Here is a 26,613-nt window from a genome sequence, read left to right as displayed (position 1 = left end):
GAAATACTCAAGGGTATTATTTGACCAGATATAGAGAACAAAACAAACTAAAACTACAAGTAAAAGCTCCAACAAAGCCACAATAAAAAGAAGGATAATCTGTAACAATAATAACATAAAAAGGGAGAGAATAAACATCAGCCCTTGCAAAGGAGGATGGAGTGCAGAAGCACTCATGAGACAAAGGATTTTTGTACATACAAACATTTTTCTCTTAATGACCATTTAATGGTAACCACCCACAAAAAAGCTACTATTGAAACACACAGCTAAAAAAAAAGAAAAGAAACAGGAGAGAAGTATGGAATACCTCCAAACAAAAACAACTGACAGAAACAAAAATGAGGTGAACCAAACAAGATACAGAGCTACCACAACAAAACATAAAATGGCTATAGGAAATCCTCAAGTGTCAATAATTACACTAAATGTATGGACTGAACTCAACAATAAAGAGGTACAGAGTAACAGATGGGATCAAAAAGCAAAACCCACAATATGCTGCCTTCAAGAGACACCTATAAGCAGCAAGAACAAAAGTAAATTTAAAGTGGAAGGTTGAGAAAGGATTCTCCAAGCAAATAATATACAAAGAAAAGCAAATGTAGCCAAACTCATGTCTGACAATGCTGACTTCAAGACAACAAAGGTAACCAGATACAAAGGTGGACATATCATAATTATAAAGGGGACACTGAATCCAGAAGACATAACACATCTTAATATATATGCACTGAACCAGGGAGCACCAAAATATAAAAGAAATCTACTAACTGATCTAAAAATAGAAGCAGACAAAAACACAATCATACTTGGAGATTTCAACACACCATTGACAGTTTCGATAGATCAGAGAATGAATAAAGAAATATCGGCTTTATGTGACACTCTGGATCAAATGAACATAATAGACATTTATAGGATATTTCATTCCCAAACATCAGATAATACATTCTTCTGCACTGTGCATGGAACATTCTCAAGGATAGACCATATGTTGGGCCACAAAACTAACATCAACAAATTAAGGAAGATTGAAATTATACCAAGTATATTTTTAGACCATAAGGCTTTGAAATGAGAATTCAACTGCAAAAAAGGAGTAAAGAAACCCACAAAAATGTGGAATTTAAACAACATACTTTTAGAAAATGACCGGGTTGAAGAGGAAATAAAAGCAGAGATCAAAAGATATGTACAGCCCTGGCCGGTTGGCTCAGCGGTAGAGCGTCGGCCTAGCGTGCGGAGGACCCGGGTTCGATTCCCAGCCAGGGTACATAGGAGAAGCGCCCATTTGCTTCTCCACCCCTCCGCCGCACCTTCCTCTCTGTCTCTCTCTTCCCCTCCCGCAGCCAAGGCTCCACTGGAGCAAAGATGGCCCGGGCGCTAGGGATGGCTCTGTGGCCTCTGCCTCAGGCGCTAGAGTGGCTCTGGTTGCAACATGGCGACGCCCAGGATGGGCAGAGCATCGCCCCCTGGTGGGCAGAGCGTTGCCCCCTGGTGGGCGTGCCGGGTGGATCCCGGTCAGATGTATGCGGGAGTCTGTCTGACTGTCTCTCCCTGTTTCCAGCTTCAGAAAAATGCAAAGAAAAAAAAAAAAAGATATGTACAGACAAATGAAAATGACAACATAACATTTCAAAATTTCTGAGATGCAGCAAGGCAATAATAAGAGGAAGTTTATATCATTGCAGGCTTATATCAAGAAACAAGAGAGATCACAAGTAAACAACCTAACATCACACCTTAAGGAACTAGAAAAAGAACAAAAGCAACCCAAATCAGCAGGAGAAAGGAAATCATAAGACTTAGAGCAGAACTAAATGAAATAAAGAACAACAAAAAAACTATACAAAAAAGTAATACAATAAATAAGCTGGTTCTTTGAAAAAATCAATAAAACTGACAAACCACAGACTAGACTCACTATGGAAAAAAGAAGGACTCATATAAACAAGATCCAAAATAAAAGAGGAGAAATTACCACAGACATCATAGATATACGAAGGATTATAGTAGAATATTATAAAAGATTATATGCCACCAAATTCAACAACCTAGAGGAAATGGATAAATTCTAAGAACTATATAACTTTCTTATACTAAGTTATGAAGAAATGGGAAACCTAAATAGACCTATAAGCAGGGGAAAATAGAAATAACTATAAAAAACCTCCCCAAAAACAAAAGTCCAGGACCAGATGGCTACAGTAGTGAATTCTACCAAAAATCAAAGAAGATTTGGTACCTATCCCTCTCAAAGTCTTCCAAAAAACTGAAGAACTAATACTCCCTAACACATTTTATGAGGCCAACATAACCCTCATACTGAAACCTGGCAAGGACAATATAAAAAAAAGAAAACTACAGGTCGATATCTCTAATGAATACAGAAGCAAAAATCCTAAACAACGTATCAGCAAATAGAATATTATAACACATTAATAAAATAATACATCACAATCAAGTGGGATTCATTCCAGGAGCACAAGGATAATTCAACATACATAAATTGATCAACATAATACACATCAACAAAACAAAGAACAAAAATTGTATGATTCTATCAATAGATGCAGAAAAGGCATTCAATAAAATACAACATCCCTCTATGTTTAAAACACTTAAAATTAGAATAGAAAGAAAGTACCTCAACATAATAGAGGCCATATATGACAAACAATCAGCTAATATCATACTAAATGGTACATAAATAAAAACTTTTCCTCTAAAATCAGAAACAAGACAAGACTGCCCACTCTGTCCATTCTTATTCAACATAGTTCTGGAAGTTTTAGCCAGAGTGATCAGGCAAGAGAAAGAAATAAAAGGCATCCATATCAGGAAAGAAAAAGTAAAGGTTTCACTTTTTGCAGTTGATGTGATCCTGTATATAGAAAACCCCAAAGACTCCACCAAAATACTATTAGAAACAATAAGCCAATACAGTAAAAAATGCAGGATACAAAATCAATATATGAAAGTCCACTGCTTTCCTGTATGCCAACAATGAAAAGTCAGAAAATGAACTAAAAAAAAAACACACCAAAAAACAATTCCTTTTACAATTGCAACAAACAAAATACCTAGCAGTAAACGTCACAAAGGAAATGAAGGACCTATATATTGAAAACTTCAAAACACTATTGAAAGAAATTGAAAAACACAATGAAATGAAAAAAATTTTATGTTTATGGATTGAAGGAATCAACATAGTTAAAATGGCCATATTACCCATAGCAATATACAAATTTAATGCAATACCCATCAAAATCCCAAAGTCATTTTTTAAAGAAATAGAACAAAAAATTACCAGGTTTGTATGGAACCATAAAAAACCCAGACTAGCCAAAGCAATCCTGAGGGAAAGAATGAAGCTGGAGGTATCCCACTACCTGACTTCAAATTATACTATAGAGCAACAATAATCAAAACAGCATGGTATTGTCAGAAAAACAGATATTCAGAACAATGGCACAAAATTGAGAGCCCAGAAATAACACCACATATATATGGATAAATCATCTTTGACTAAAGAGCCAAAAACACACAATGGAGAAAAGAAAGCCTCTTCAATAAATGGTGCTGGGAAAATTGGAAGGCCACTTGCAAAAGAATTATACTTGACTACAGTTTGTCCCACTGCACAAAAATTAATTCAAAATGGATCAAAGATCTCAATATAAGATCTGAAAAATAAATTACATAGAATAAAACATAGGTACTAAGCTCATGGACTTTGGCCATAGAGAATAATTTATGAATTTGACCCCAAAGGCAAGGGAAGTAAAGGCAAAAATAAATGACTGGGATTATACCAAACTAAAAAGTTTCTGCACAGCAAAAGAAACTGACAACAAAACACATAGGCAGCCAACTAAATGGAGATGATATTTGTAAACAACAGCTCTGATAAGGGATTAATATCCAAAACATAAAGAACTTACAAAGCTCAGCAACAAACAAGCAAACAGTCCAATTAAAAAATGGGGAGAGGACCTGAACAGACACTTCTTCCAAGAGGACATACAAATGGCCAACAGGTATATGAAAAGATGCTCATCTTCACTAGCTATTCGAGAAATGCAAATAAGAAGTACAATGAGCTACCACCTTACCCCTGTTAGATTGCCTATTATCAACAAGACAGATAATAACAAGTGTTGGAGAGGCTGTGGGGAAAAAGGAAACCTCATTCATTGCTGGTGGGAATGCAAATTAGTACAAACCATTATGGAAGAAAGTGTGGTGGTTCCTCAAAAAATTAATAGAACTACCATATGACCCAGCAATCCCTCTACAGGGTATCTACCCCAAAAGCTTGAAAACACTGGTACGTAAAGACTCAAGCACCCCCCTGTTCATCACAGCATTATTCACAGTGGCCAAGACATAGAATCAACCACAGTATCCCTCAATAGAGGACTGGATAAAAGAAGATGTGATACATATATACAATGGAATACTACTCAGCCATAAGAAACAATGACAGTATCATTTATGACAACATGGATATACCTTGACAGCATTATACTGAGTTAAATAAGTAAATCAGAAAAAGCTAAGAACTGTATGACTTTACATATAGTGGGATATAAAACTGAGAATAGAGGACATATATAAAAGTGAAGTGGTTACCAGGGGGAAGGGATGTGTGTAAGGGGGTTGGGAAAGGGGGTGGGGGGAAGGGAGTAAAGAGGGACAAATAGAAGTAGACAGAAAATGATTCAACTTTGGGCAATAGGTAGGTATACAACATAATCAACAGTTCAAATACTATGGAAATGTTTACCTGAAACCTATGTACTCTTACTGATCAATGTCACCATGTTAAAGTTAATTTTCTAAATAATTTTTTTAAAAGTTTATTCCTTGTCCAATTTAAGTACAATTAAATTGTTTTTAACATTTTCAATTAAAATTTTATTTTACTAAATTTTAGCAGAATGAATTATTTTCTTGGTAATCCTTACATTGAAAAATTTGTTGATCAATTTTTAAAAACCCATATCAAATACCACCTGCTACTTTGAATTATATTTTTGGCCATTATTTTTTAAACTTAAGTCTTTCACACTGAAGTTTTTTAAAAAGGTGCAATTTTCCTGTAAAATTTTGGTCAAAAGGAATTTTTAGGGTCAATTCTTGTTATCAATGTTACCGAATATACATAATTCTATTATTTTTGTTCTTTTACTACTACTTTTACTATATGCAGGGTTTTTTTTTAGCTATGGTTGATTTTATTGAGATTATATCTACTAATATTTATTATAAATGGAATGAAATTTTTTAAATTATATATATATTTCTTGGAGTTAAAACATTGGCAGTAGGTGTAATGTCTGGATAAAATGAGATAAAAATGTCAGAGTTAAAATCAAGATCAAAAGTCCTTGAAATAATAAGTCATTGATGTCCCAATGTAGTCGATTCTCCCAGTCAAAGGGCCACTGGGTTCAGAGTAGGTTAAAAAAAAAAAAAAGGTAAGATAAAGTTTGTATTAGTCAATATTGTGATAATACCTGGGCATATTTTTGGATTTTCTCAGCCTGAGAGGAAAGACCTGAGCTTCTAAATCAAGGTCACATGCTCAAATACCCATAGGTAGATAATTATAAGTGTGGCTGGCTGAATGGAAATGAGGTGACTATGTTGTAATGGACAGCATAGGCCCTGGTCAGCAAACTGCGGCTCGTGAGCCACATGTGGATCTTTGGCCCCTTGAGTGTGTCTCCTCTACAAAATACTACATGTGGGCGCTACCTCAATAAGGAATGTACCTACCTATATAGTTTAAGTTTAAAAAATTTGGCTCTCAAAAGAAATTTCAATCGTTGTACTGTTGATATTTGGCTCTGTTGACTAATGAGTTTGCCGACCACTGGTAGGGTATAGCCACTATAGTACTAGCCAATTGACCGGTTAACTCCTGTTATAAAATCTTCTGATATTGTTTTAAAGAAATGTTATGAATTCTTAGGTGAAATTTCTTGAATTTTAAATATTATAAATTAATAATATTTATTATTGTTGTTGTTAATACTGGGCAGACCAAACAAACCAGGACTATGGAAGGAACTGGGCCTCCAGGCCTCCAATTTATGATCTCTACTCTAGATGCTTGGCATTCAGAAACAATATATATGGCCTCTTTCTTTTTAAATTGAATTTATTAGGCGACACTGGTTAACATTAATTATATAGGTTTCAGGTGGCCAATTCTAAGACCTCTATCTTGAGCAGCATATAAGAGACAGAACAAGTAAAAAATGGAGTAACACCAACAGTGCAAATGTTACAGGTGTGACTGTATTTCTCTAAAACTCATATGTTGAGGACTATACCCCTAGTACCTGAGAATGTGACCTTATTTGAAAATAGCGTTGTTGCAGAATAATTAGGTTAAAATGAAGTCTTTATTGTTTGCCCTAATCCAATAAGACTGGTGTCCTCTTAAAAAAGGAGGAATGGAGTGAAGTTCTCCCTGTATAGATAAGTATCCTTGAGAAGATAAAGCCAGGGATTGATCTTATTCTTCTATATACCTAGGAATACCAAATATTTCCAGAAAACCACTAGGAAGGGTATGGAAGATTCTTCCTTACAGTCCTCTTAAAGATCCAACCCTACCATCACATTGATGACCTTAGACTTCTAGGCTTTATGACTCTAAGATAATAAATTTTTCTTGTTAGGCCACTCAGCTTATGATACTTTGTTACAGCAGTCCTAGAAAACAAATACAGCTAGATTGGTTTAATATATGAAAATCAATGTATATACCACATCAATGGAATAAAGGACAAAAACCACATGATTATTTCAATAAACATAGAAAAAGCATTTGACAAAATATGACCCCCTCATGGAAAAAAAGTAAAAAGATAAAAAATTGAAAATCTCAACAAACTAGGAATAGAAGAGAATTTAAGCTAATAAACCCACAGCTAACGTAGTTGATAAAAGACTGAATTCTTTCCCCTTAAGAAGAAGATGTTTGTTCTCACCCTTCTTCTATTCAACATTGTATTGGAGGTTCAAGACCGGACAACTAGTCAAAAATGGGAAGAAGGAAAGAAAATATATCTGTATTGACAAGGAAGAAGTAAAGCTAACTCTATGATGACATGATCTTGTGTGTAGAAAGTTCTAAGGGATCCACTAAAACAAAACTATTAGAACTAATAAATGAGTTCAGTAAGGTTCCAGGATATAAGATTAATATACAAAATTAACTGTATTTCTACACACTTGCAATGAATAACCTGAAAATGAAATTAGGAAAATTATTCCATTAACAATAGCATCATAGCCAGGCCTGTGGTGTCTCAGTTCATAAAGCGTTGACCTGGAACACTTAAGTTTCTGGTTTGAAGCCCTGGGCTCACCTGGGCACATACAACAAGCAATCAATGAACAACGATAGCATCATAAAGAATAAAATATTTAGGACTATAACAATATAAATGTAAAAACTATAATCTAAAAATATTGTTGAAAGAAATTTCAACCATGTCTTTAAGAAGACCTATATAAATGGAAAGACTGATCATGTATACTGATCAGAAGACTTAATATTAAGATAACAGTCCTCCCAAACACCTAACAGATTTAATGCAAGCCCTTTCAAAATCCCAGTTGGCTTCCATTCCTAATCTGGGCTGAAAATTCATATGGAAATTCTTAAGACCCAGACTATCCAAACCAATCTTGAAAAGGAGAAACCAAGTTGAAGGACATATACTCTCTGATTTCAAAGTTTACTACAAAGTAACAATAGTCAAGACAGTGTGGTAATGGCACAAAAATAGTCATATAGATCAATGGAAGAGAATTTAGAATCTACAAGTAAGCCCTCACATTTATAGTCACTTGATTTTTGATAGAAGTGACAAGACCATTTAATGGTGAAAGAATAGTCTTTTCAACAAACTGTGTTGAAACAACTGAATATTCACTTATAAAGGAATGAACTTAAACCCTTAACTCACACTATATACAAAATTAACTCAAAATTGATTAAAAACCTAAATATAGCCTGACCAGGCAGTGGCGCAGTGGATAGAGTGTCAGACTGGGATGCAGAGGACCCAGGTTTGAGACCCTCGTGGTCACCAGCTTGAGCACGGGCTCATCTGGTTTGAGCAAAAGCCCACCAGCTTGAACCCAAGGTCACTGGCTCCAGCAAGGGGTTACTCAGTCTGCTGAAGGCTTGCGGTCAAGGCACATATGAGAAAGCAATCAATAAACAACTAAGGTGTTGCAACGCGCAATGAAAAACTAATAATTGATGCTTCTCATCTCTCTCTGTTCCTGTCTGTCTGTCCGTCCCTGTCTATCCCTCTCTCTGACTCACTCTCTGTCTCTGAAAAAAAAAAAAACCTAAATATAAAAGCTAAAACTATAAAAAAAAAGCTAAAACTATAAAATTCTTAAAGCATAGGCATAAATTCTCATGACTTTGGATTAGGCAATGGTTTCTTGGATATGATAACTAAATCATAAGCAATGAAAGAAAAAACAGACAAATCAAACATCATAAAAATTACAAATGTTTGTCCTTCAATGGACATGATCAAGGAAGTTAAAAAGACAACATGTTGAATGGGAGAAAATATTTGTAAATAATATATCTGATAACAAACTTATTTCTAAAATACATAAATAATGCTTACAACTCAATAATAAAAAGACAAACCAATTAAAAATTGGGCAAAGGATCTGAATAGAAATTTCTCCAAAGCAGATATACAAATAAGTATATAATAAGTACATCAAAAGATGCTCAACATCATTAGCCTTCAGGAAAATACAAATCAAAATCACAATGAAATGCCATTTCAAACCTTCTAGGTTGGCTAGAATTAAAAAGACAAAAAACGAATGTTGCTGAGGGCATGAAGAAATTACAACCTTCATACACTATTGCTGGGAATATAAAATGGTACATTTCACTTTGGAAATGTCTCAAATGGTTAAACATAGACTTACCATGTGACTCTACAATTTCAGTCCTAGGTATATACCCAAGAAAAGTGAAAACACATGCCCACATGACAACTTGTAAATGAATGTTTATAACATTATTTATAGTAGTCAAAAGGTAGAAACAATCCAAACTGCTGAATAGACACACTGGAAACGTTATTTGGCGATAAAAAGAAATGAAGTACTGATATATGCTACAATATAAATGAACCTTGATAAGTATGATAAGTGAAAGAATCAGATACAAAAGGCCACATATTGTATTATTCCATTTATATGAAATGTCCAAAATAGGCAAATTTATAGAGATAGGAAGTAGACAAGTGGTTGTCTAGGTGGGCTAGGCAGTTTAGGAGGAAATGGGGAGTGACTGCTAATGGGTTATAGAGATGCTTTTTGTAAGGATGAAAATGTTCTAAACTTGAAGAACTCTGTGATATATTAAAAACTAAATATATATTATTGAAAAAATATTCTCTAGATGAATAGATATCTATATACATTGAAAATGTTAATATATTTAAAACCATTGTACACTTAAGTGAGTGAACTTTATGGTATATGAATTAAACTTAAATTAAGCTGTAATAAAAGTAGCATACCAAAGATATCAGGTTATTAAATTAATCAAAAAATCAAAATATGTAAAACAACAGACTATTTTCATAATACCTTTAGAATGTTCAATCCTTTTCTTATTCACTCTTTTTTAATGTTTAATACAATGGCAAAAGTAATTAAATAAAATTAGAATCAAGATTGATGTCAAAATTAAATTCAGAGGTACCCTGCCCAATTGCTGAGATAATTGCTTTTGATGGACCACAGTTAGCTAATCCCTCAAACTTTGTGTAGAGATTGACATTTGCTACCAGTCTTGGTATTTCAGATTGTGATATGCCAGTAGATCAATTTTTAGGGAGCTAGGAAACTTGCATGTGAGTCAAACAAAAAGATATAAATAATTGTTATCTTAGGGCCATAATGAGACTAAAAGAAGGCAGTGGTAGTCAACCTGGTCCCTACCACCCACTAGTGGGCGTTCCAGCTTTCATTGTGGGCGGTAGCAGAGCAACCAAAGTATAAATAAACAGATAGATTTAACTATAGTAAGTTGTTTTATAAAGATTTATTCTGCCAAGCTTAGTGAAAATCCAACATAAAGTACTTGGTAAGTAATTATTATTATATGCTTTAACTTGCTGTAACTCTGCTTTATAAATTTTATAAAGTAAAGTTACTTTCCTACTTTATAAATCACCATTACTGTGGAACCGGTGGGCGGTTAGAAAGTTTTACTACTAACAGATACAAAAGTGGGCAATGGGTATAAAAAGGTTGACTACCCCTGCCCTAGACCCTGTGCTTGCTGCCAATGTTACTCTTTGAATGTCCCCTGTAGAGACCTCAATAGGCTTTTTAAGGTCACTAGAATCTATTGTCTTAAACTAGAAATACATATATGATCCTATCTTGCTACAAAGTCTTCTTTGGATTCCAGGATAGACACAGATATAGATACAGATTAATGGAAGGGTGACCCTGAGCTACTTACATTAGTAATAACAAACAGATAAGCTGCACCAAAGTCTAGTAGACCCAAATTCAGTGAAAAGGCATCATCTTCTGTTTTACAGTGCACTGCAGGGTATCTGCAACAGGAGTTTAGGTTAGAATAAACTAATAGCTTAGAAAAGCACTCCCATTAATCTCATCTCTTTATTGATAGTGGGTTGAGCAGCAAAGCCACCATTTCTCTTAAAGAAAGGAGTCTCAATGACTGGTAGCCCCAGGACGCTGAGGGCCCCAGTTTGAAACCTCAAGGTCATTGGCTAGATTGGGCTCATCAGCTTGAATGTGGACTTGCCAGCTTGAGTGCAGAGTCACCAACTTGAGTGCGGGATAATGATCCCAAGGTCACTGGCTTGAGCAAGGGGTCACTCACTCGGCTGGAGTCCCAGGTCAAGGCACGTATAAGAAGCAATCAATAAACAACTAAAGTTAAGCAACCATGAGTTGATGCTTTTCATTTCCCTTCTCCCCTCCACCCTTACTGTCTCTAAAAAAAAAAGAGAGAGGGAGAATAGTCTCAAGAAGTAAATTATTTCATGCCAGGTTTTCCTGGCCCTGATCTGAACCCTTCATTGTCAAGTATTTTTTGTTTAAATTTAAACCTGAATAAAGAAGGCACAAATCATCTTCTTTTGTGAACCTTAGGTCCTAAGTCTTCTCATCTAAGTTTTATGAATTTTTCTCAGCATAAAACAGTAAACCTCAAAAGATAAACTTGAAGTAATGATTTGCCAATAGGCAGTACCAAAGGATAGGAGCCCATAATAAACTTTGCAAGCCTCCCAGAATTGGGCCTTATTAACTACACAGTACGACCTTCACAGCTCGTATGGCAATATCTGTATGGAGAAAGGTGACACTGAGGGAAGGAGGAAGGGGTTAAAAAAGAGCTGGAGTCAGAGTATACTCATAATTAGCCAAGATATACCTACTATCTTGATATATCCCCAACTATATGCAGAGAAAGTATTTTATTTTATTTTATTTTATTATTTTATTTTTTCTGAACTGAGAAGTGGGGAGGCAGAGAGACAGACTCCCACATGTGCCCAACCAGGATCCACCAGGCAAGCCCACTAGGAGGCTATGCTCTGCCCATCTGGGGCATTTCTCCCTTGCAACTGTAGTCATTCCAGAGCCTGAGGTGGAGGCCATGGAGCCATCCTCAGCGCCCAGGCCAACTTTGCTCCAATGGAACCTTGGCTACAGGAGGGGAAGAGAGAGATAGAGAGAAAGGAGAGCGGAAAGGGTGAAGAAGCAGATGTGTGCTTCTCCTGTGTGCCCTGACCAGGAATCAAACCCAGGACTTCCGCACCTCGGGCCAATGCTCTACCATTGAGCCAACTGGCCAGGGCCAAAAATTGTTGATAAAGTTAATGCCAAAGGATAATGAATGTTCTTACTCTCCTATTTGCACAGTTCTGTAAGCAGACACTCCATAGTCTTCACCAACATTGAGGGAGATATCTGTACCCAGGCTGATGTTGACCTCTTTATGCAAAGTGTTAACAAACCTAAGGGTGGAGACATTATTACAGATCAGACAAACTTTCCCAAACAAGGACACATGATAAAAGGGTAGGGGCCTTTTCTGTTTTGTTTACCACTATATCCTAGTGCCTAGAACAGTGCCCAGTACTTAAAAGGTACATACACATATATTGTTAACTGAATGAATGAGTCAAATCAAATGTAAAAAGAAACCAGCAGTCTTAGTTGTCCCCAACTTTCTCCTCTCTGAGGTATTAGCTTTCTATCGTTGTACTCTCGCCTGATCTCTAGCTGGGATGGACACTATTATGATCACCCATGGCAATCTGAGTTTGCTCACTAATCCAGCATAGGTGCAACAAATTTCTTTCCCTCTTATAATGGTGGGATTTACCAACTGATACTCCATTAAGAAAAATGATTATGTACATATCCCAGTATTTATATAAAACTAATACTTTATACTTTTATAAAGGAAGTCTGATTTGACACACAAACTCAGATGCCCAGCCCATAATAGGTTGAATTCTAAATGTTTTGGAGTCTGCAGGCATTCCTGGACTGATCTAGAATGATCTTTCTAGTCTTCTGAACCCAAGTCCCTAAAATGTCCCCCTTAGTATAGGCTTTTGGTACATTTTGATTTCTATAGCTTTGGCTTTTGTTCCTGGCCTATGAAATAAGAAGGGAGTTCCCTCTAGAATTCTTAATGTTGATTCCTGGAGTGTAGATAATCCTGCACTGATTTAGGAATTTCCCTAAATTTCACCTATCCTGTAGGCTCCTAGGCTCTCTGACCCAGGGAATCCTATCAATTCTTAATAGCAACCACCTAACCTTGATAGCCATAGACATGTACAACTGTCTATTTCATATCAGATTCTTCCCATAGAAAACAAGTGACTTCTTTGGTGCTCTATCGCTGTAACTGGCCCAGGCTGTCTGACAAGACCTCCAGTCTTATCTGAATTCAAACCCAAGCTTTTGATTCCAAATGTTACCTTTATTACACCATGATGACTCTATTAAGTTTATAATAAAAACCATACTTTACTTTAAAAACAAGAGTTAGAAACAAGAGATAGCCAACTACCAACAATGAAGGATTATTTGCCCACTTCTAAATTTCTCTCTGGTCATCAAAAAGAGGAAAGTACTGAGTTATTTTCCTGAGAACAAGATAAGTGGATAAACTTCAGTAGAGGCATATATTCATCAGAGCACAGGGGACATACAGATACAGGGTCATCTTTGAATACCACTTGGGAAAGCAAGTCTATCTTCTCTGTGTCCTGGAAAATGCCTTCTTACACCCATGCCCCTAACATATTAAGAGAGAGAATCCCTGTACAAGACAAGTAGAATGTTAGGCCTAATCATCTGAAGTCCCACAGATCAGAAGAGACCCAGGATTAAAGAGAACAAAGTGGCCTGGCATCTCCTTCGCATCCAAACCTCACGGCTGTCATTCCATTGGTGGTTATGTTTCCTGCATCCTTCACCTTAAATAGAGAAAAGTAAAAATCAGTTACAGCTGATAAGAGGAAACCAGTAATCAAAAATTTTTATCACTAGGCATATACTTGGTAAGATATTGATAAGCCAGTCATCATACTCTAAGATCACAGTTTGGAACCTAGGTCATTCCTCAACTTACCATCATGCTGGAAATACTTTTCCCATCTTCTCGAATGACCAGATTGTAGTATTTCTTCTCCTCCACATAATGCTGAGTGTAAACAGAGAAATTGTGATATTTCAGGTGGAAGTGGAAATCCTGGCTTTTTGTCTTCAGGAGGAGTTTGGAATGGTGTGGCATTTTCTGTAAAATGGAAAACATATCACACTCACCCTCTGCCCCATGTTGGACAACATAATCTCATAGCATCCCAGAGCAGATGACTGAATCAGATACTTGTTTTTTTAAGTAAGAAGAGGGGAGATAGACAGATTCCCACATGTGCCCTAACTGGAATCCACCTGGCTACTCCTATCTGGGGCTGATACCTGACTCAATAAAGCTATCCACAGCACCTGGACCAACACTCAGACCACCTGAACTATCCTCAGTGCCCAGGGCCAATGTTCAAACCAATCGAGCCACTGACTGCAAGAGGAGAGGAGTGAGAGAAGAGGGAGAGGGAGGGGAAGAGAAGCAGATGGTCATTTCTCATGTGTGCCCTGACCTGGGATCAAACCCAGTACATCCACACGCTGGGCTGACACTCTATCCAGTGAGCCATCTGGCCAGGGCCTCAATCAGACACTTTTAACATTATTCTTTAAACTAGTAAACTCGTTTTTAGGAATATACCATAGGAGTAATTAGAGGCATGCATAAATATTTATGAGTACAAATACTATAGGTTTATATATAATAATAAAAGAACTTAATACCTATAAAGAAATCTTTAAATAAACTATGCTGTATGTGTCTGTTTAAATCATGTTCTCAAAGATTATCTAAGGATATGAGAAAATGCTTATGATTCAATTAATGTTAAGAAAAAAACCAAGGTCAATAAGATAGACTTTGAGCACTTTAAAAATTAGATTGTTTATTAATCTATATTAAAATGCTCACTGTGATTATCTGTAGGCAATGAAGTTATAGGTGGTTTTTGTATCTTTCTACATGCTCCTCAATTTTCTTTCTTTTCATATATATATATATATATATATTTTTTTTTTTTTTTTTAACAGAGACAGAGAAAGAGCCAGAGAGAGGGACAGACAGGAACAGACAGACAGGAATGAAGAGAGATAAGAAGCAGCAATCACTAGTTTTTTGTTGTGACGCCTCAGCTGCCCATCGATTGCCCTCTCACATGTGCCCCGACCATGGGCCTTCAGCAGACCGAGCAACCCCCCCGCTCGAGCCAGCGACCCTGGGTCCAAGCTGGTGAGCCCCGCTCAAACTAGACGAGCCCGTGCTCAAGCCAGCGACCTTGGGGTCTCGAACCTGGGCCCTCCACATCCCAGTCCCACGCTCCATCCACTGCGCCACTGCCCAGTCAGGCACTCAATTTTCAATAACAAGTGTATAATACTTTTATTAAGTAATATTTTCAGATATTTCAGAATATATACAGAAATACTATGCAAGCCAAACTTTTCCAGAAGATGTGCGATCAGGAGGTAGTTTGAAATAATGATACATAGTCAACCTATTGAGACCTTACAGTGTCCTAGACACTGTACTAAGCACTTTGTGTATAATATTTATCCTTACAAAAGCTTCTGACTTAAAAATTATTGCCATTTTACAGATGATGAAACTTAGAGACGTTTAGAAATAAAACGACTTGTTCAGGGTTTTATAGCTATTGAGTGGCAGAACCAGAAATTGAACCGGGTCAGTTCGATTATTAAATGCATACCCTTACCCACTATGTCATGCTGCTGCTGCTTTGGTGCATAATCAGAACGTGTTTCTAATCCATCTTACCTGAAAGGATTTGATGGACTCTGTCAACAGAGAATTGTTTTCATCTCCCAGCACTGTCACCTCTACCTCATCATCTGCCAGATTCAAGACTTGTAGGAAAATCTGTTGGGGACCTGGCTGTGGTGGGGCCATTTCCTTAGGACAGAGAACGCATGTCAGAATCACCAACAAAAACCCCTTTGGATACAAAGAGAACACATATCTCAGTTCTATCTCTGACAGCCTAGTCCGTCTGTCAGGATGACATAGTTTTCTCCCTCTGAAGAGCGTTTGGCTTGGAAAACTCTGAAGGCATTTGTAGGGGGAAACATCAGCTTGGAAAACTCTGAAGGCATTTGTAGGGAGAAACATCAGCTCAATGCAGCAAGCACAGAAAGCAGGTAACAAACTTCATGCTTTTAGACTCAGCTGTGGCCTCATACATCTTTCCCCAATAGTGGCTATTCAAAAAGTATATTTATGAATATCTGTTATTATATAAGCTTGAGTTTCCAAAGAAATGGCTCGATACCTTGGATATTAGTGTTTGGAAATTCCTTGACAATATATTCTGAATTATTCAGATGGGAGATGAGCCTCATTTTGCATTGCTGCTCTACTGCTGTATCTACTCATTTATCACAAATATTTATTATGTACAGTTCTTTCTTTAAAACAGGTACTGTGCTAGGTCTCAGGGAATCAGAAGAGTGAACAAGATAGATAAAGTCCTGCACTCGTGAAGCGTAAGATTTATTAGACTTACATTAATTTTTATCTCTACAACTGCCACCACTGCAAATGCCAGGCATGCTAGGATCATACCAACAGCCATTTTCCTAAGCGATCTGCAAAGGAGAAGGGAAAACAATTATATTTAAACTTTAGACCAGGCGTCCCCAAACTACGGCCTGTGGCCGCATGCAGCCCCCTGAGGCCATTTATCCGGCCCCCCACCGCACTTCTGGAAGGGCCATGTCTTTCATTGGTGGTCAGTGAGAGGAGCACTGTATGTGGCAGCCTTCCAACGGTCTGAGGGACAGTGAACTGGCCCTCTGTGTAAAAAGTTTGGGGACCCCTGCTTTAGACTTTAAAGGATAAAATCCAGTCCTCCTAGGCCTACCATCTAAAGACCTCTCCTGATTTGACTCCAATTTCTTCTCAAAAATTTCCTAGAACGTCCCTTCACACATCCTTTTTTCTCCCTTTCTTGGTTCTTTGTAATGTATCACATTTTCCACATCTGCCTTTGTTTATGATCATTTTTCTATCCATCATGTCATAATAACAAGAATAATAGTAATGCAGCCAGATTAATTGTACATTTACCAAATGCCAAGAGGCATTTACAAAATGCAGGTACTATAACACTATTACCTCACTTTTCTCTTCTTCAGAAGTTTTTCTTGACCCTGCCAGCAGACTCCTCTACACTTCCCTGGTACTCGGCTCCCTGATTAGGGCATTTAACATATTTCACTTGGTGTGATAATAATTCATGTGCATGGTCCACTCCCTTGTTAAACAGTAAACTCCTTGAAGGAAAGATTTATGCTTTTACATCTGCATGGCACTTGGTGCTGAACCCACTAATATTTGCTCAATGAAGCAGTAAATGACAAAAGGTCATTTGAATATGGTAAAGGGGTCATTAAAGTACATTGCTATTAAATCAGAAATTAGAAGAGGCTTGAAACTGTCCTTTGTCAAAAATTACAAAGAATAACACTTCTATGGGGAAAAAGCAGTAAATAAGGACAATTCTATTCCCACTTTTACCAGGCCCCTTACTGATTCAGAGGAACAATAGGAGATTTAAAGAGATTTGTTGTCATGGAAGGCTTGAGACTTCTTTGAGGAGGCAACATTCAAGAAAAAAGCAAGAATTTGGTTTAGAAACCCACTCTCACATACTCTTTACTTTTTCTATGAAACTAGATCTACCCCTTCAACACTTCACAGTTCAGTCTGCAGTAATGGCTTAAACTCTCTACAATAAGAATTAATTCATTCTAATTCCCATTCTCTGGTACTAATGACATTTAGTCTAACATGGGTAAACAGAGGCATAAAAATGAGAAACCAAAACAAATCACCACTAAGTAGGAAAATACACTGAATTGTATCAAATTGGGCAAACTGAGTCAATCTGGAGCACACAGGCATAATGAGCACTTACGAGAAGTTAATTCCGCACTTGGAGACAAGAGGATACACGACAAGGTCAAACAATGGGATGAAGATAAGAACCAGAAGGGGATTTAGAACCTGTAATACCATGGTAAAAAAATAAGTTATAAGTGTGCTCCTAACATAAGTGTGAGCTTGTGCTTTTGCATATTCTCTCTCACGGCCACACTTTCATCATACTGAGTACAAAATGATTCCACACCTACTAGTCCCTTTACACCCAAGACTGTTTCCCTTGAATTGCACCTTGGTTTCCAGATATACCAAGGAACCAGTTTCACTCTGAACCTGTTTTCTGTGCATCAGTTGGGAGTTCATATTTTCACTTATCTCCGTTTCTACAGACCAAAGGAAAATGTCATGGCCACAGAAACGAAGGGAAGAAGAGAAGGATCATTGGGATCATTGAGCAGGAAGTTAAAAAAAGAACTGGGAGTCACCAATGAACAGAGATTCTGACTTTGTTGCTCATACAAACAAAGCCTTCAACTTCCTTTGACAATATTTCCATTATACCACCTTGCCATGAAAAAAAAATTCCAATGCTTATACTTTGCTTGTAAGCTCAAAACTTACCTTTCCTGGAATTGGGCAGGAACTAGTTGCTTAACAGAAGATGTAAAAAGGAAGTGTGGGGCTCAAGGAGAATATTTTCATCCCTATGTTTAGCACTCTTCAGCATATAAGAAAAAATAGCACCAAATTATGGTTGGAAATTCTAATACTACAGGTAACGGTATAGATGAGGAAAGAAGGAAGTCCCATAACTATAAAGAAGTGTCCTACCTGCATCTGGTCAGGCTGAAGAACAATAAAACCCTGCAACATTATAATAAATTTAATTCAGAGGTGGCCAAAAAAGACAAGAAAAGCCTAAATCAACCATCTTGGTAATTATCAGGCAATAAACATAAGTTAAAATCCATCAGGTCTTTGGTTCAGAGCCACTATCACACTGGTGAGAGAATGTAGGGGAACAGAGTGGGAATGACCTCAGGTTATGTTGCTGAAGGCAGATGCCCTAAGGCAGAATATTCTTTTCTATGAACTATGCTTTCCTTAACTTCAGAGAGGATAGAGTCAGTATGTTTTTATTCATCTCAGTAACCGGAGTCGTAGGTGGTAATAATATGAAAGACAAGCTATCATGGTTAGGGTAAAGATTCCCACTGTGCATGCAGTGTTTCCAAAGTTGTTCTCTAGGGTGTCAACAAACAAGCGGGCAATCATGGTAAATCCTGGACAACCAGAGGAAAGAGAAAGGTAAAACTATACTTGGCAGGCTGCGAAGAGACTGGCTAATAAGACCCTGGCATCATTCCACTCTACCTCTTCACAACTGAGATGTTAGAAAAAAAATACAATAACCTAGGAAGTGGAATAATTAAGAGCAGAGATGGAACTTTAGTGAGTTTGCCAAAGAATGGAGGTTGGAAAAAGAGAAAATAAAGCTTACAACTTGCCCATTCTTTCCATATCCATGTACAGAATATCCCGTGTCCAGGCCCTCTGCTGTGATCCTTGACTGAGAGATGGGGCCAGTTGTATCCTGGCACCATTAGACCTGTCTCTGCTGTGCGGGGCAGGCTTAGATGGCAGAAAACAATCACCACCCCAGGTCTGGATCGCTTCATTTGCTATCCTCTCAATACTTCCTTGTATACATCTTTCCTATCCTTATATTCCTGATTCCTAAAGATAAGATTGTGGTTTTTACTTCTAGAATACATTTCTTTACTTTGTCTACTCAGTACTTTCATGCTAAAGGCACCTGTCTTATGATTTTAAGTCAGTTCTCAGGCACAAAGGAATTAATTTTTCCTGAATATGGATTATAAAGAAAGTAACAGACTTCTCTGGAAAAATCTCTTCAACTCACCAAATTTCTGTTCATCCTGGTGGCTTGCAAGGTCCATCGTGAGCCCTAGGGTGGACAGATGCCATTATGAGAAATCCCTATTCTGTAAGAGGGAAATGGCTGGAAGAAGGGGTGGCTTTCAAAAAAACAAACAAAAACTATTCTTACCGGCTGTTCCAGAAGAGCCCAGAACATGGGCAATGGAATATAAAGGAATAGTACCCTGGTCAGTGCCTTCACATCCAGAATCAGCTGCTGCTGCAAGAAAGACAAAGGAGGAATGGGCTAAATTGTTAGACATGGCTTTCTTGCCTGGAGCAGAGGTATTCCAGAACAGTTCAATGCAGCCAGAGGAAATCAGTTTGGACATTAAGGAAGATGTAACAGAGGCATAAGATATTTCTGAAGTTCCAACTTACTGGGTATTTCTCAGCTGCCCAGTCCAACCAGTGATGTCGCTTTGGAATGTCCCCAGAACGGTTCTTGAAACGGTTAGAAATAGCGAACTAGGGCAGAGTATAGACATCAGACAAGGGACAAAAAGAAACCCACCCCTGTCTTCCAACTCATCATCCCTACCCTCAAATACACATACTTCAAGTGACGTGTTCCAACCCTTTGATTTATCAGACATTGAATTTCAGGATATTTTAGATATATTTTATTTATCTTTATTTCTTTAGTCATTCATTGATTACTTCTCATATGTGCCTTGATGGGGGGACTCCAGCAGAGCCAATGACCCCTTGCTCAAGCCAGTGACCTTGGGCTCAAGCCAGTGACCATGGTGTCATGTCTATGATCCCATCCTCAAACTGGCAACCCTGCACTCAAGTTGGTGAGCCTGCGCTCATGCTGGATGAGCCTGTGCTCAAGCTGACAACCTCTGGGTTTTGAACCTGGGACCTCAGCATTCCAGGTCGATGCTCTATCCACTGTGCCACCACTAGTCAAGCTATCCTTATGTCTTGTTGACAATATATTTCATTACATTTTAGAAGATTTTTGCCAATTTAAAAAAATGAATGAAATCTTTTTTATTACTAGTTAGGTAGGGACACAGAGGAAGACTAATTAATCTCAGTTTGCCAAAAGGCACAGATAAAGAATAGAGATCATTGAGAAAAACATATACCCATGTTTGAAGGTTTATATGCTCAGCATAGCATCTCTTTCCCTTTGAAAAAGGCATGTAAACAATTCATGGACTTACCCAGATACATTTGAAAACTTGGGTCACTACGTTTCCTTCTGGAGGTGCTTTATTGTACATTTTGCTTCCCATTGCAAACACAACTGCAGTTGATACACAAACAAGGTTCTTAGCTTCTCATTTAGCATATTCAGTATGCCAGTGCTAAGGACACTGCTGAAGTGTAGGAAGATCATCTCATAAAGGGAGGAAACTCACTTAACACTTCCTGACTTTGGAGTTAGAATAATTATGGGAGCCAAAAAAAGAATAAAATGGTCAATTGTTAAGAGATATCTGTTGAGACTTTCCTGTAATCATAGAAATAGGAGTCATCTTTGCGTTCTCACTTTTCTTTCTCTATCTCTACATCTAATGTATTACCAACTTTCCTCGATCCTCTTTCTCCAGTCTGCCCCCTCTTTCCCACTACCTTGCTACGACTCTTATTTAGGACCTCACACTTTCTCCCCGGGGTTATTAAAATGGCCAATTCCTAGTTTCTCAATCCCTGGTCTCTTCTTTCTCTTATCTGATACCAAATTAAAACCTTCTTTTCACAACCTACCTAATAAGTCTAAACCCTTGGCATGAAAGACTATCCCAAATTCATTATTGTTCTGATGGTTATTATTGTTACTATATATTGAGGGCTTATTATTATATCTAAAGTGCTAAGCATTTTAGATACTTGAACTGTTTTTAACCTGACAAAATATGTACTACCCTATTCATTTTTACACAAGAAGACATTGAAGATTAATGAAACTAAGCAACTTGTATGAGGTTACAAAGCTGGAAATTGCCAGAAACTGCTCTTTAGACCTGAGGCCTGATTCAAAAATCTATGCTCTTAACCATCAGAAAGCATCTCATTCATTCACTCATTCTTGCACTACTCATTATGCTAACTACTATTAGGAGTAAAGACAAAAAAGATGTGGCCTCTGTCTACAAGGGAGCTCCACCTCAACCTACTGTTTCCCACTTTATGTTTCATTACTCTCCCTTATGTATCCTGTGCTCTAACCACTATTCATCATTCCTACAAAAAATTCTGTACCATTTCTGTTCTTTCTTTTAATTTAATTTAATTTTATTTATTCATTTTTAGAGAGGAGAGAGAGAGGGAGAGAGAGGAGAGAGAGAGGAGAGAGAGAGACAGAGAGAGGGAAGGGGGGAGGAGCTGGAAGCATCAACTCCCATATGTGCCTTGACCAGGCAAGCCCAGGGTTTTGAACCGGCGACCTCAGCATTTCCAGGTCGACGCTTTATCCACTGCGCCACCACAGGTCAGGCCCCCATTTCTGTTCTTAAGCTTACTCTCTTTCCCTTAACTCACATCTTTATTCTTTAATCACATTGCCACAGCTAAGTATAGGAAAATTTTATTTTATTTTCCAAATAATCAACAATGAGTGGGTAATACTTTTATAATTACAGAGTGCTGAGGTTGGTTTTTTTTTTCTTCAAGTTTCTTAAATTTAGCTAAAGTCAATGGGAAGGCTTCATCTTGTATCCTGCTAGAGGTAATTTCCTCCTTAAGGGATTTTCCAGCTCCAGCAAGATATCCCTCTAGCAGATCATTTACCAATGATACCTTTCTTAGTAGCATTTTCCAATATTCTTACAAATGAGAATGCCTGAATAACCTTACTTTAGTGGCCTTAACTTTTTCATTTCTCCATTCCTCTCAGTCAGATTTACTCTACCATTTTTTCTTTATTCATTCTCAGTTTCCTCAGTGCTTCTCCAAATACCACTCTTTACCTATAACAGCCTTCTTGCTGTTTTTTGGGTTTTTTTTTTCTTAAGTGAGAAGCAGAGAGGCAGGCAGACAGACTCCAGCATGTGCCCGGACCAGGATCCACCAGGCAAGCCCCCCACTGGCGATGCTCTGCCCATCTAGGGTGTTGCTCCATTGCTTGGCAACCAAGCTATTTTAGCACCTGAGGTGAGGCCATCCTCAGTGCCTGGGGTCAACTTGCTCCAACTGAGCCATGGCTGCAGGAGGTGGAGAGAGAGAGAGAGAGAGAGAGAGAGAGAGAGAGAGAGAGAGAAGGGAGAAGGCAAGGGGTGGAAAGAAGATGGGCACTTCTCCTGTATGCCCTGACCGGGAATCAAACCCAGGACTCCCACATGCCAGGCAATGCTGTAGCACTGAGCCAACGAGCCAGGGCCACCTTCTTACTGTTGATATAAGAAATAGTTCAGGAAAAGAATGTAAATCCTGGAAGACAAGAGGACTAATAAAGAGGTATATAAACAAAAGAAATATTTTGAATGGGAAATAAACTGCTCCTGAAACTAAAATTTATCCTAGAAAAAGGCTGGAAATCTCAGGAATTCTGATCTCATAAGTGACATTGGCGTAATAACAGAAAGGCCAGGTAATCAACTCAAAAAAGGTCACATTTAAATTTCAAGGCTACTTCTAAAGAAGATGAGTAAGGTCATTGAGTTTCTTTACTATCTTCTCCCTGTCAGCATAAGAAATGTCCAAAATTGTAGAGAATTCTACACATTTATTTGAGTCAAACTGACAACAATGCCAGGAAGCAAGATTTCAAATGATCTGGAGAATGACAGTTATGCAGTTTCTTTTATACATTTGGAATGAAGGAGGGGATGTAAGGAAGCATACATAAAGATGGGAGAAAGCAAGGAGAGGGCAGGATAGTTAACAAGATTATGTGCTCCCTTGAAGGTGCTTACACCTTTAAAGGGTCTGGAAATGAGGCATTTCAAAGGTGTATAAACCTAGATGCACAAAAAAGAAGGCACAGGTGGAAGGCAAAGTTCAACCTTTTACTAAAACAGTTATATGACTGGAGCATGGTACCATGATCTGGATACTTACTTATGAATTTATGATCACGTAACTCTAGACTTGTCAGATTTATTATAGAACCTCCTTATCATCATATCCCTCTAGTTATGATGTTGCCTCTTCATGAAAATGGAAACTCCCTCAACTTCTTGCCATCAAACCTATTAATTCCTGTATTCACACCCATCTTCTCCTCCCTCCCGCTATGTGAAGGTTACATGCTCCTCTACAAAGTTAATTTTGCCATGTGTGCTCTCATACTGACTATACTGTCTTCATCTTGCATCTTCAACCTCTTTCTCTAATGGAATCTTCCCAATAACATTCAAGTGTGCTTAATATCCTCTCTTGACTCCATGTCACCTTTCAGCTATAAATACCATTTTCCCTTTCTTACTTCTTACTCACTTCCCAATATTTTCCAATCTTGAATCTCCACCAACATACCATACTGATATTACCAAATCAGTGACCTTTTTTTGCAATATTTAATGGATATATTTTACCCTTACTTCAATTTCCAACTCAGTGACATCATAGAATGATTTCCTTTCTTCTGGAAATCCTCTTGGTATCTAAGATAGCACTACTAACACTTTGGCAATTCCTTCTTAGTCTCATTTATGGGCTTTTCCTCTTGGCTTATTTTTTAAATGCTGATGTTCCTCAGGATTCTATCCTAGCCCTCTTTGTACCTTTTTATTATCTCTTAGTTATTTCCACTATGTTCATGGCTTAATCATCACCCTTATACTTATCATTTCAGATATTTATCTATATCCTAAACATTTATTCTGAGCTCTAAACCTGTATTTCCAAATAACTGCTTGATAACTCTGATTATTATATGTTCCAAGATATCTAAAATGTAACATGTTCAAAACTGAATTCATTGGTATTGCCCCAAACCTGTTCTCCCTCATTATTTCAGTTAATGACCCCCACTATTTGCCCACTTGCTCAAGTCACAACTCTAAATTCAACTTTGACTTGCCTTCTGCCTCACTTCACATATCTAATCAAATCCAGGGATGGGATAAGGTGAGCTGAGTGAGCCACTCAACTTGAGCACAAAATTTAAAGAAGTGCCAAAACCTTAGTAATCAAGATAAATAGTATTCTTCACTCACTTGTAACTGACCCTTTCTCCACATTATAATAAGAGATACCACTGAAAAATAACAATTTAATAATCATTCCTTTGTTTAAAACATTTTTTGTAGCTTTCCACTGTCTTCCTGATAAAGTTCTAATAACTTAATTACTTAAAAGTCCTTTCATTATTTGGTTTCTATTTATTTTCTTTATTTTTTCTCATTTATGCCCCAGGTAATCTGAATTCTTTTAAAGTTGTTATATATATCATACGATCTCTCACTTTCTTGTCTTACAGCTACCATGTCCTATTTCTGTTTTACTTCCAATCTCTTCTTTAATTGCTATTAAATTTTTAGTTCTCCCTTAGATATAATTTTTTAGGCAAACTTTTTTAAAGCCCCAAAGTCTTAGTCAGCTATCCCCCCACCTTTTTTTTTTTTTTTACAGGGACAGAGAGAGAATCAGAGAGAGGGATAGATAGGGACAGACAGACAGGAATGGAGAGAGATGAGAAGCATCAATCATCAGTTTTTCGTTGCGACACCCTACTTGTTCATTGATTGCTTTCTCATATGTGCCTTGACCGGGGGCCTTCAGCAGACCAAGAAACTCCTTGCTGGAGCCAGTGACCTTGGGCCCAAGCTGGTGAGCTCTTTGCTCAAGCCAGATGAGCCCGCACTCAAGCTGGCGACCTCGGGGTCTCGAACCTGGGTCCTTCCGCATCCCAGTCCGACACTCTCTATCCACTGTGCCACTGCCTGGTCAGGCCAGCTGTCCCTCTTGTGTTCCTCTAGCTTTCTATATACTTCCCCAGGTGTGACACTGATCATACTATATTGTGAATTCCTGTAGACACGTTTGTCTCCCTCTTCCTGCTGACTAAATAACTTTTTTGAAATTATATGCTGTAGTTGTCTCATGCTCCAATGTTACCCCAAAATCTAGCACAGAATCTGACACATAATAGGTGCATTAAATAAATGTTTGTTGAATGAATGAATAAAAATTTATTAATTAAGTAAATTACAGTGAAGGGCCAGAGGATTGAGTTATTTATTAGTACCAAGAAAAGTGAAGCAGCTGACTAATAATGACAGCTAGCACTTGTTTGACATTTCATAATTTATAAAAAACTTTGCAGCATCTCTTTTGGTCTTCATAATTATTCTGCTTTGTAAATATTATTATTATACAATGATTCAGAGAAGGAGACAGTTCTAATCACTGAAAAACCAGGAAACTGGGAAAATGTTTGGCTCCAAAGGAAGAAGGAAGCAGGGAATGTATTCTCAGAGCTCTCCTGAATGACACAAAAATTTCCTTGGAATTGGATTTGGAATCTGAGTATTACTATTAGCCAGCCCTGGTAGAAAATAATCACACTGAACATTGAGTCTCTGGTCTCTTTTTCCTCTGTTGAGCTCTTTTTGTGTTTGAACTGGATATCTTCCAGAGGGGGTGTTACCCAAAGGCTCAGAGTGAGAACAGGTTTCCAGGTCAGTGATTAGAAACAATCATGCCCAAGTTTTCCCATAGACTGCATAAACTAAGCAGCCCACACATCCCTTTTCCTCCTCCATTACTGGGTTCTCAGTGGTAAAGAGAACGCCACTGATCTAAGTTGCATGAATCCCACCTACTTATCCAACTCTTCTATTCTCTTCGCTCAAGAGCAAAATCCTTGGGAGCGTTGCAGAGCAGGCAGAAACAGCTAAACCTAGAAGCTACTTTGTAAGGCCCGAAGGGTTAAAGTGTTTTCCAATTACCAGATGAAATAAGCTAGTTTGAGAGAAAGAATTATCTTTCTTGCTTTCTACATATTGTAGTGTAGAACAGTAGATCTCAACCTTGACTACACATTTTAATTACCTACATATTTAAAAAATTATAGATGCTCAGGCCCTATTCCACAGAGGAACTCGTTTAATTGGTCCTATATTGAGCCTAGGGATCATTAGTCTTTT

At 37.7% G+C, this 26,613-nt stretch overlaps 1 protein-coding gene across 4 annotated transcripts in view; it reads right to left on the bottom strand.

The window, feature by feature from the left end:
- SLC15A2 (solute carrier family 15 member 2) overlaps nt 1–26,613 on the bottom strand; it is a 53,102-nt gene that overhangs the window by 5,217 nt on the left and 21,272 nt on the right. For 2 of the 4 annotated variants that reach the window (XM_066241293.1, XM_066241297.1), the window contains 12 exons: nt 20,743–20,825; nt 19,949–20,035; nt 19,698–19,787; nt 19,551–19,595; nt 18,458–18,490; nt 17,661–17,749; nt 16,248–16,329; nt 15,503–15,637; nt 13,712–13,876; nt 13,510–13,556; nt 11,967–12,077; nt 10,547–10,643 (listed from right to left, as the gene is read on the bottom strand). In XM_066241293.1, coding sequence (XP_066097390.1) covers nt 10,547–10,643; nt 11,967–12,077; nt 13,510–13,556; nt 13,712–13,876; nt 15,503–15,637; nt 16,248–16,329; nt 17,661–17,749; nt 18,458–18,490; nt 19,551–19,595; nt 19,698–19,787; nt 19,949–20,035; nt 20,743–20,825 — 1,064 coding nt within the window. The remainder of the gene's footprint in view (nt 1–10,546; nt 10,644–11,966; nt 12,078–13,509; nt 13,557–13,711; nt 13,877–15,502; nt 15,638–16,247; nt 16,330–17,660; nt 17,750–18,457; nt 18,491–19,550; nt 19,596–19,697; nt 19,788–19,948; nt 20,036–20,742; nt 20,826–26,613) is intronic. The other 2 variants (XM_066241296.1, XM_066241295.1) reach the window with 2 other exon arrangements.

The sequence above is a fragment of the Saccopteryx bilineata genome, chromosome 8 (genome assembly GCF_036850765.1).
Source record: "Saccopteryx bilineata isolate mSacBil1 chromosome 8, mSacBil1_pri_phased_curated, whole genome shotgun sequence".
In the NCBI taxonomy this organism is placed as follows: Eukaryota; Metazoa; Chordata; class Mammalia; order Chiroptera; family Emballonuridae; genus Saccopteryx; species Saccopteryx bilineata.
This window is presented reverse-complemented; position numbering and strand designations above follow the sequence as displayed.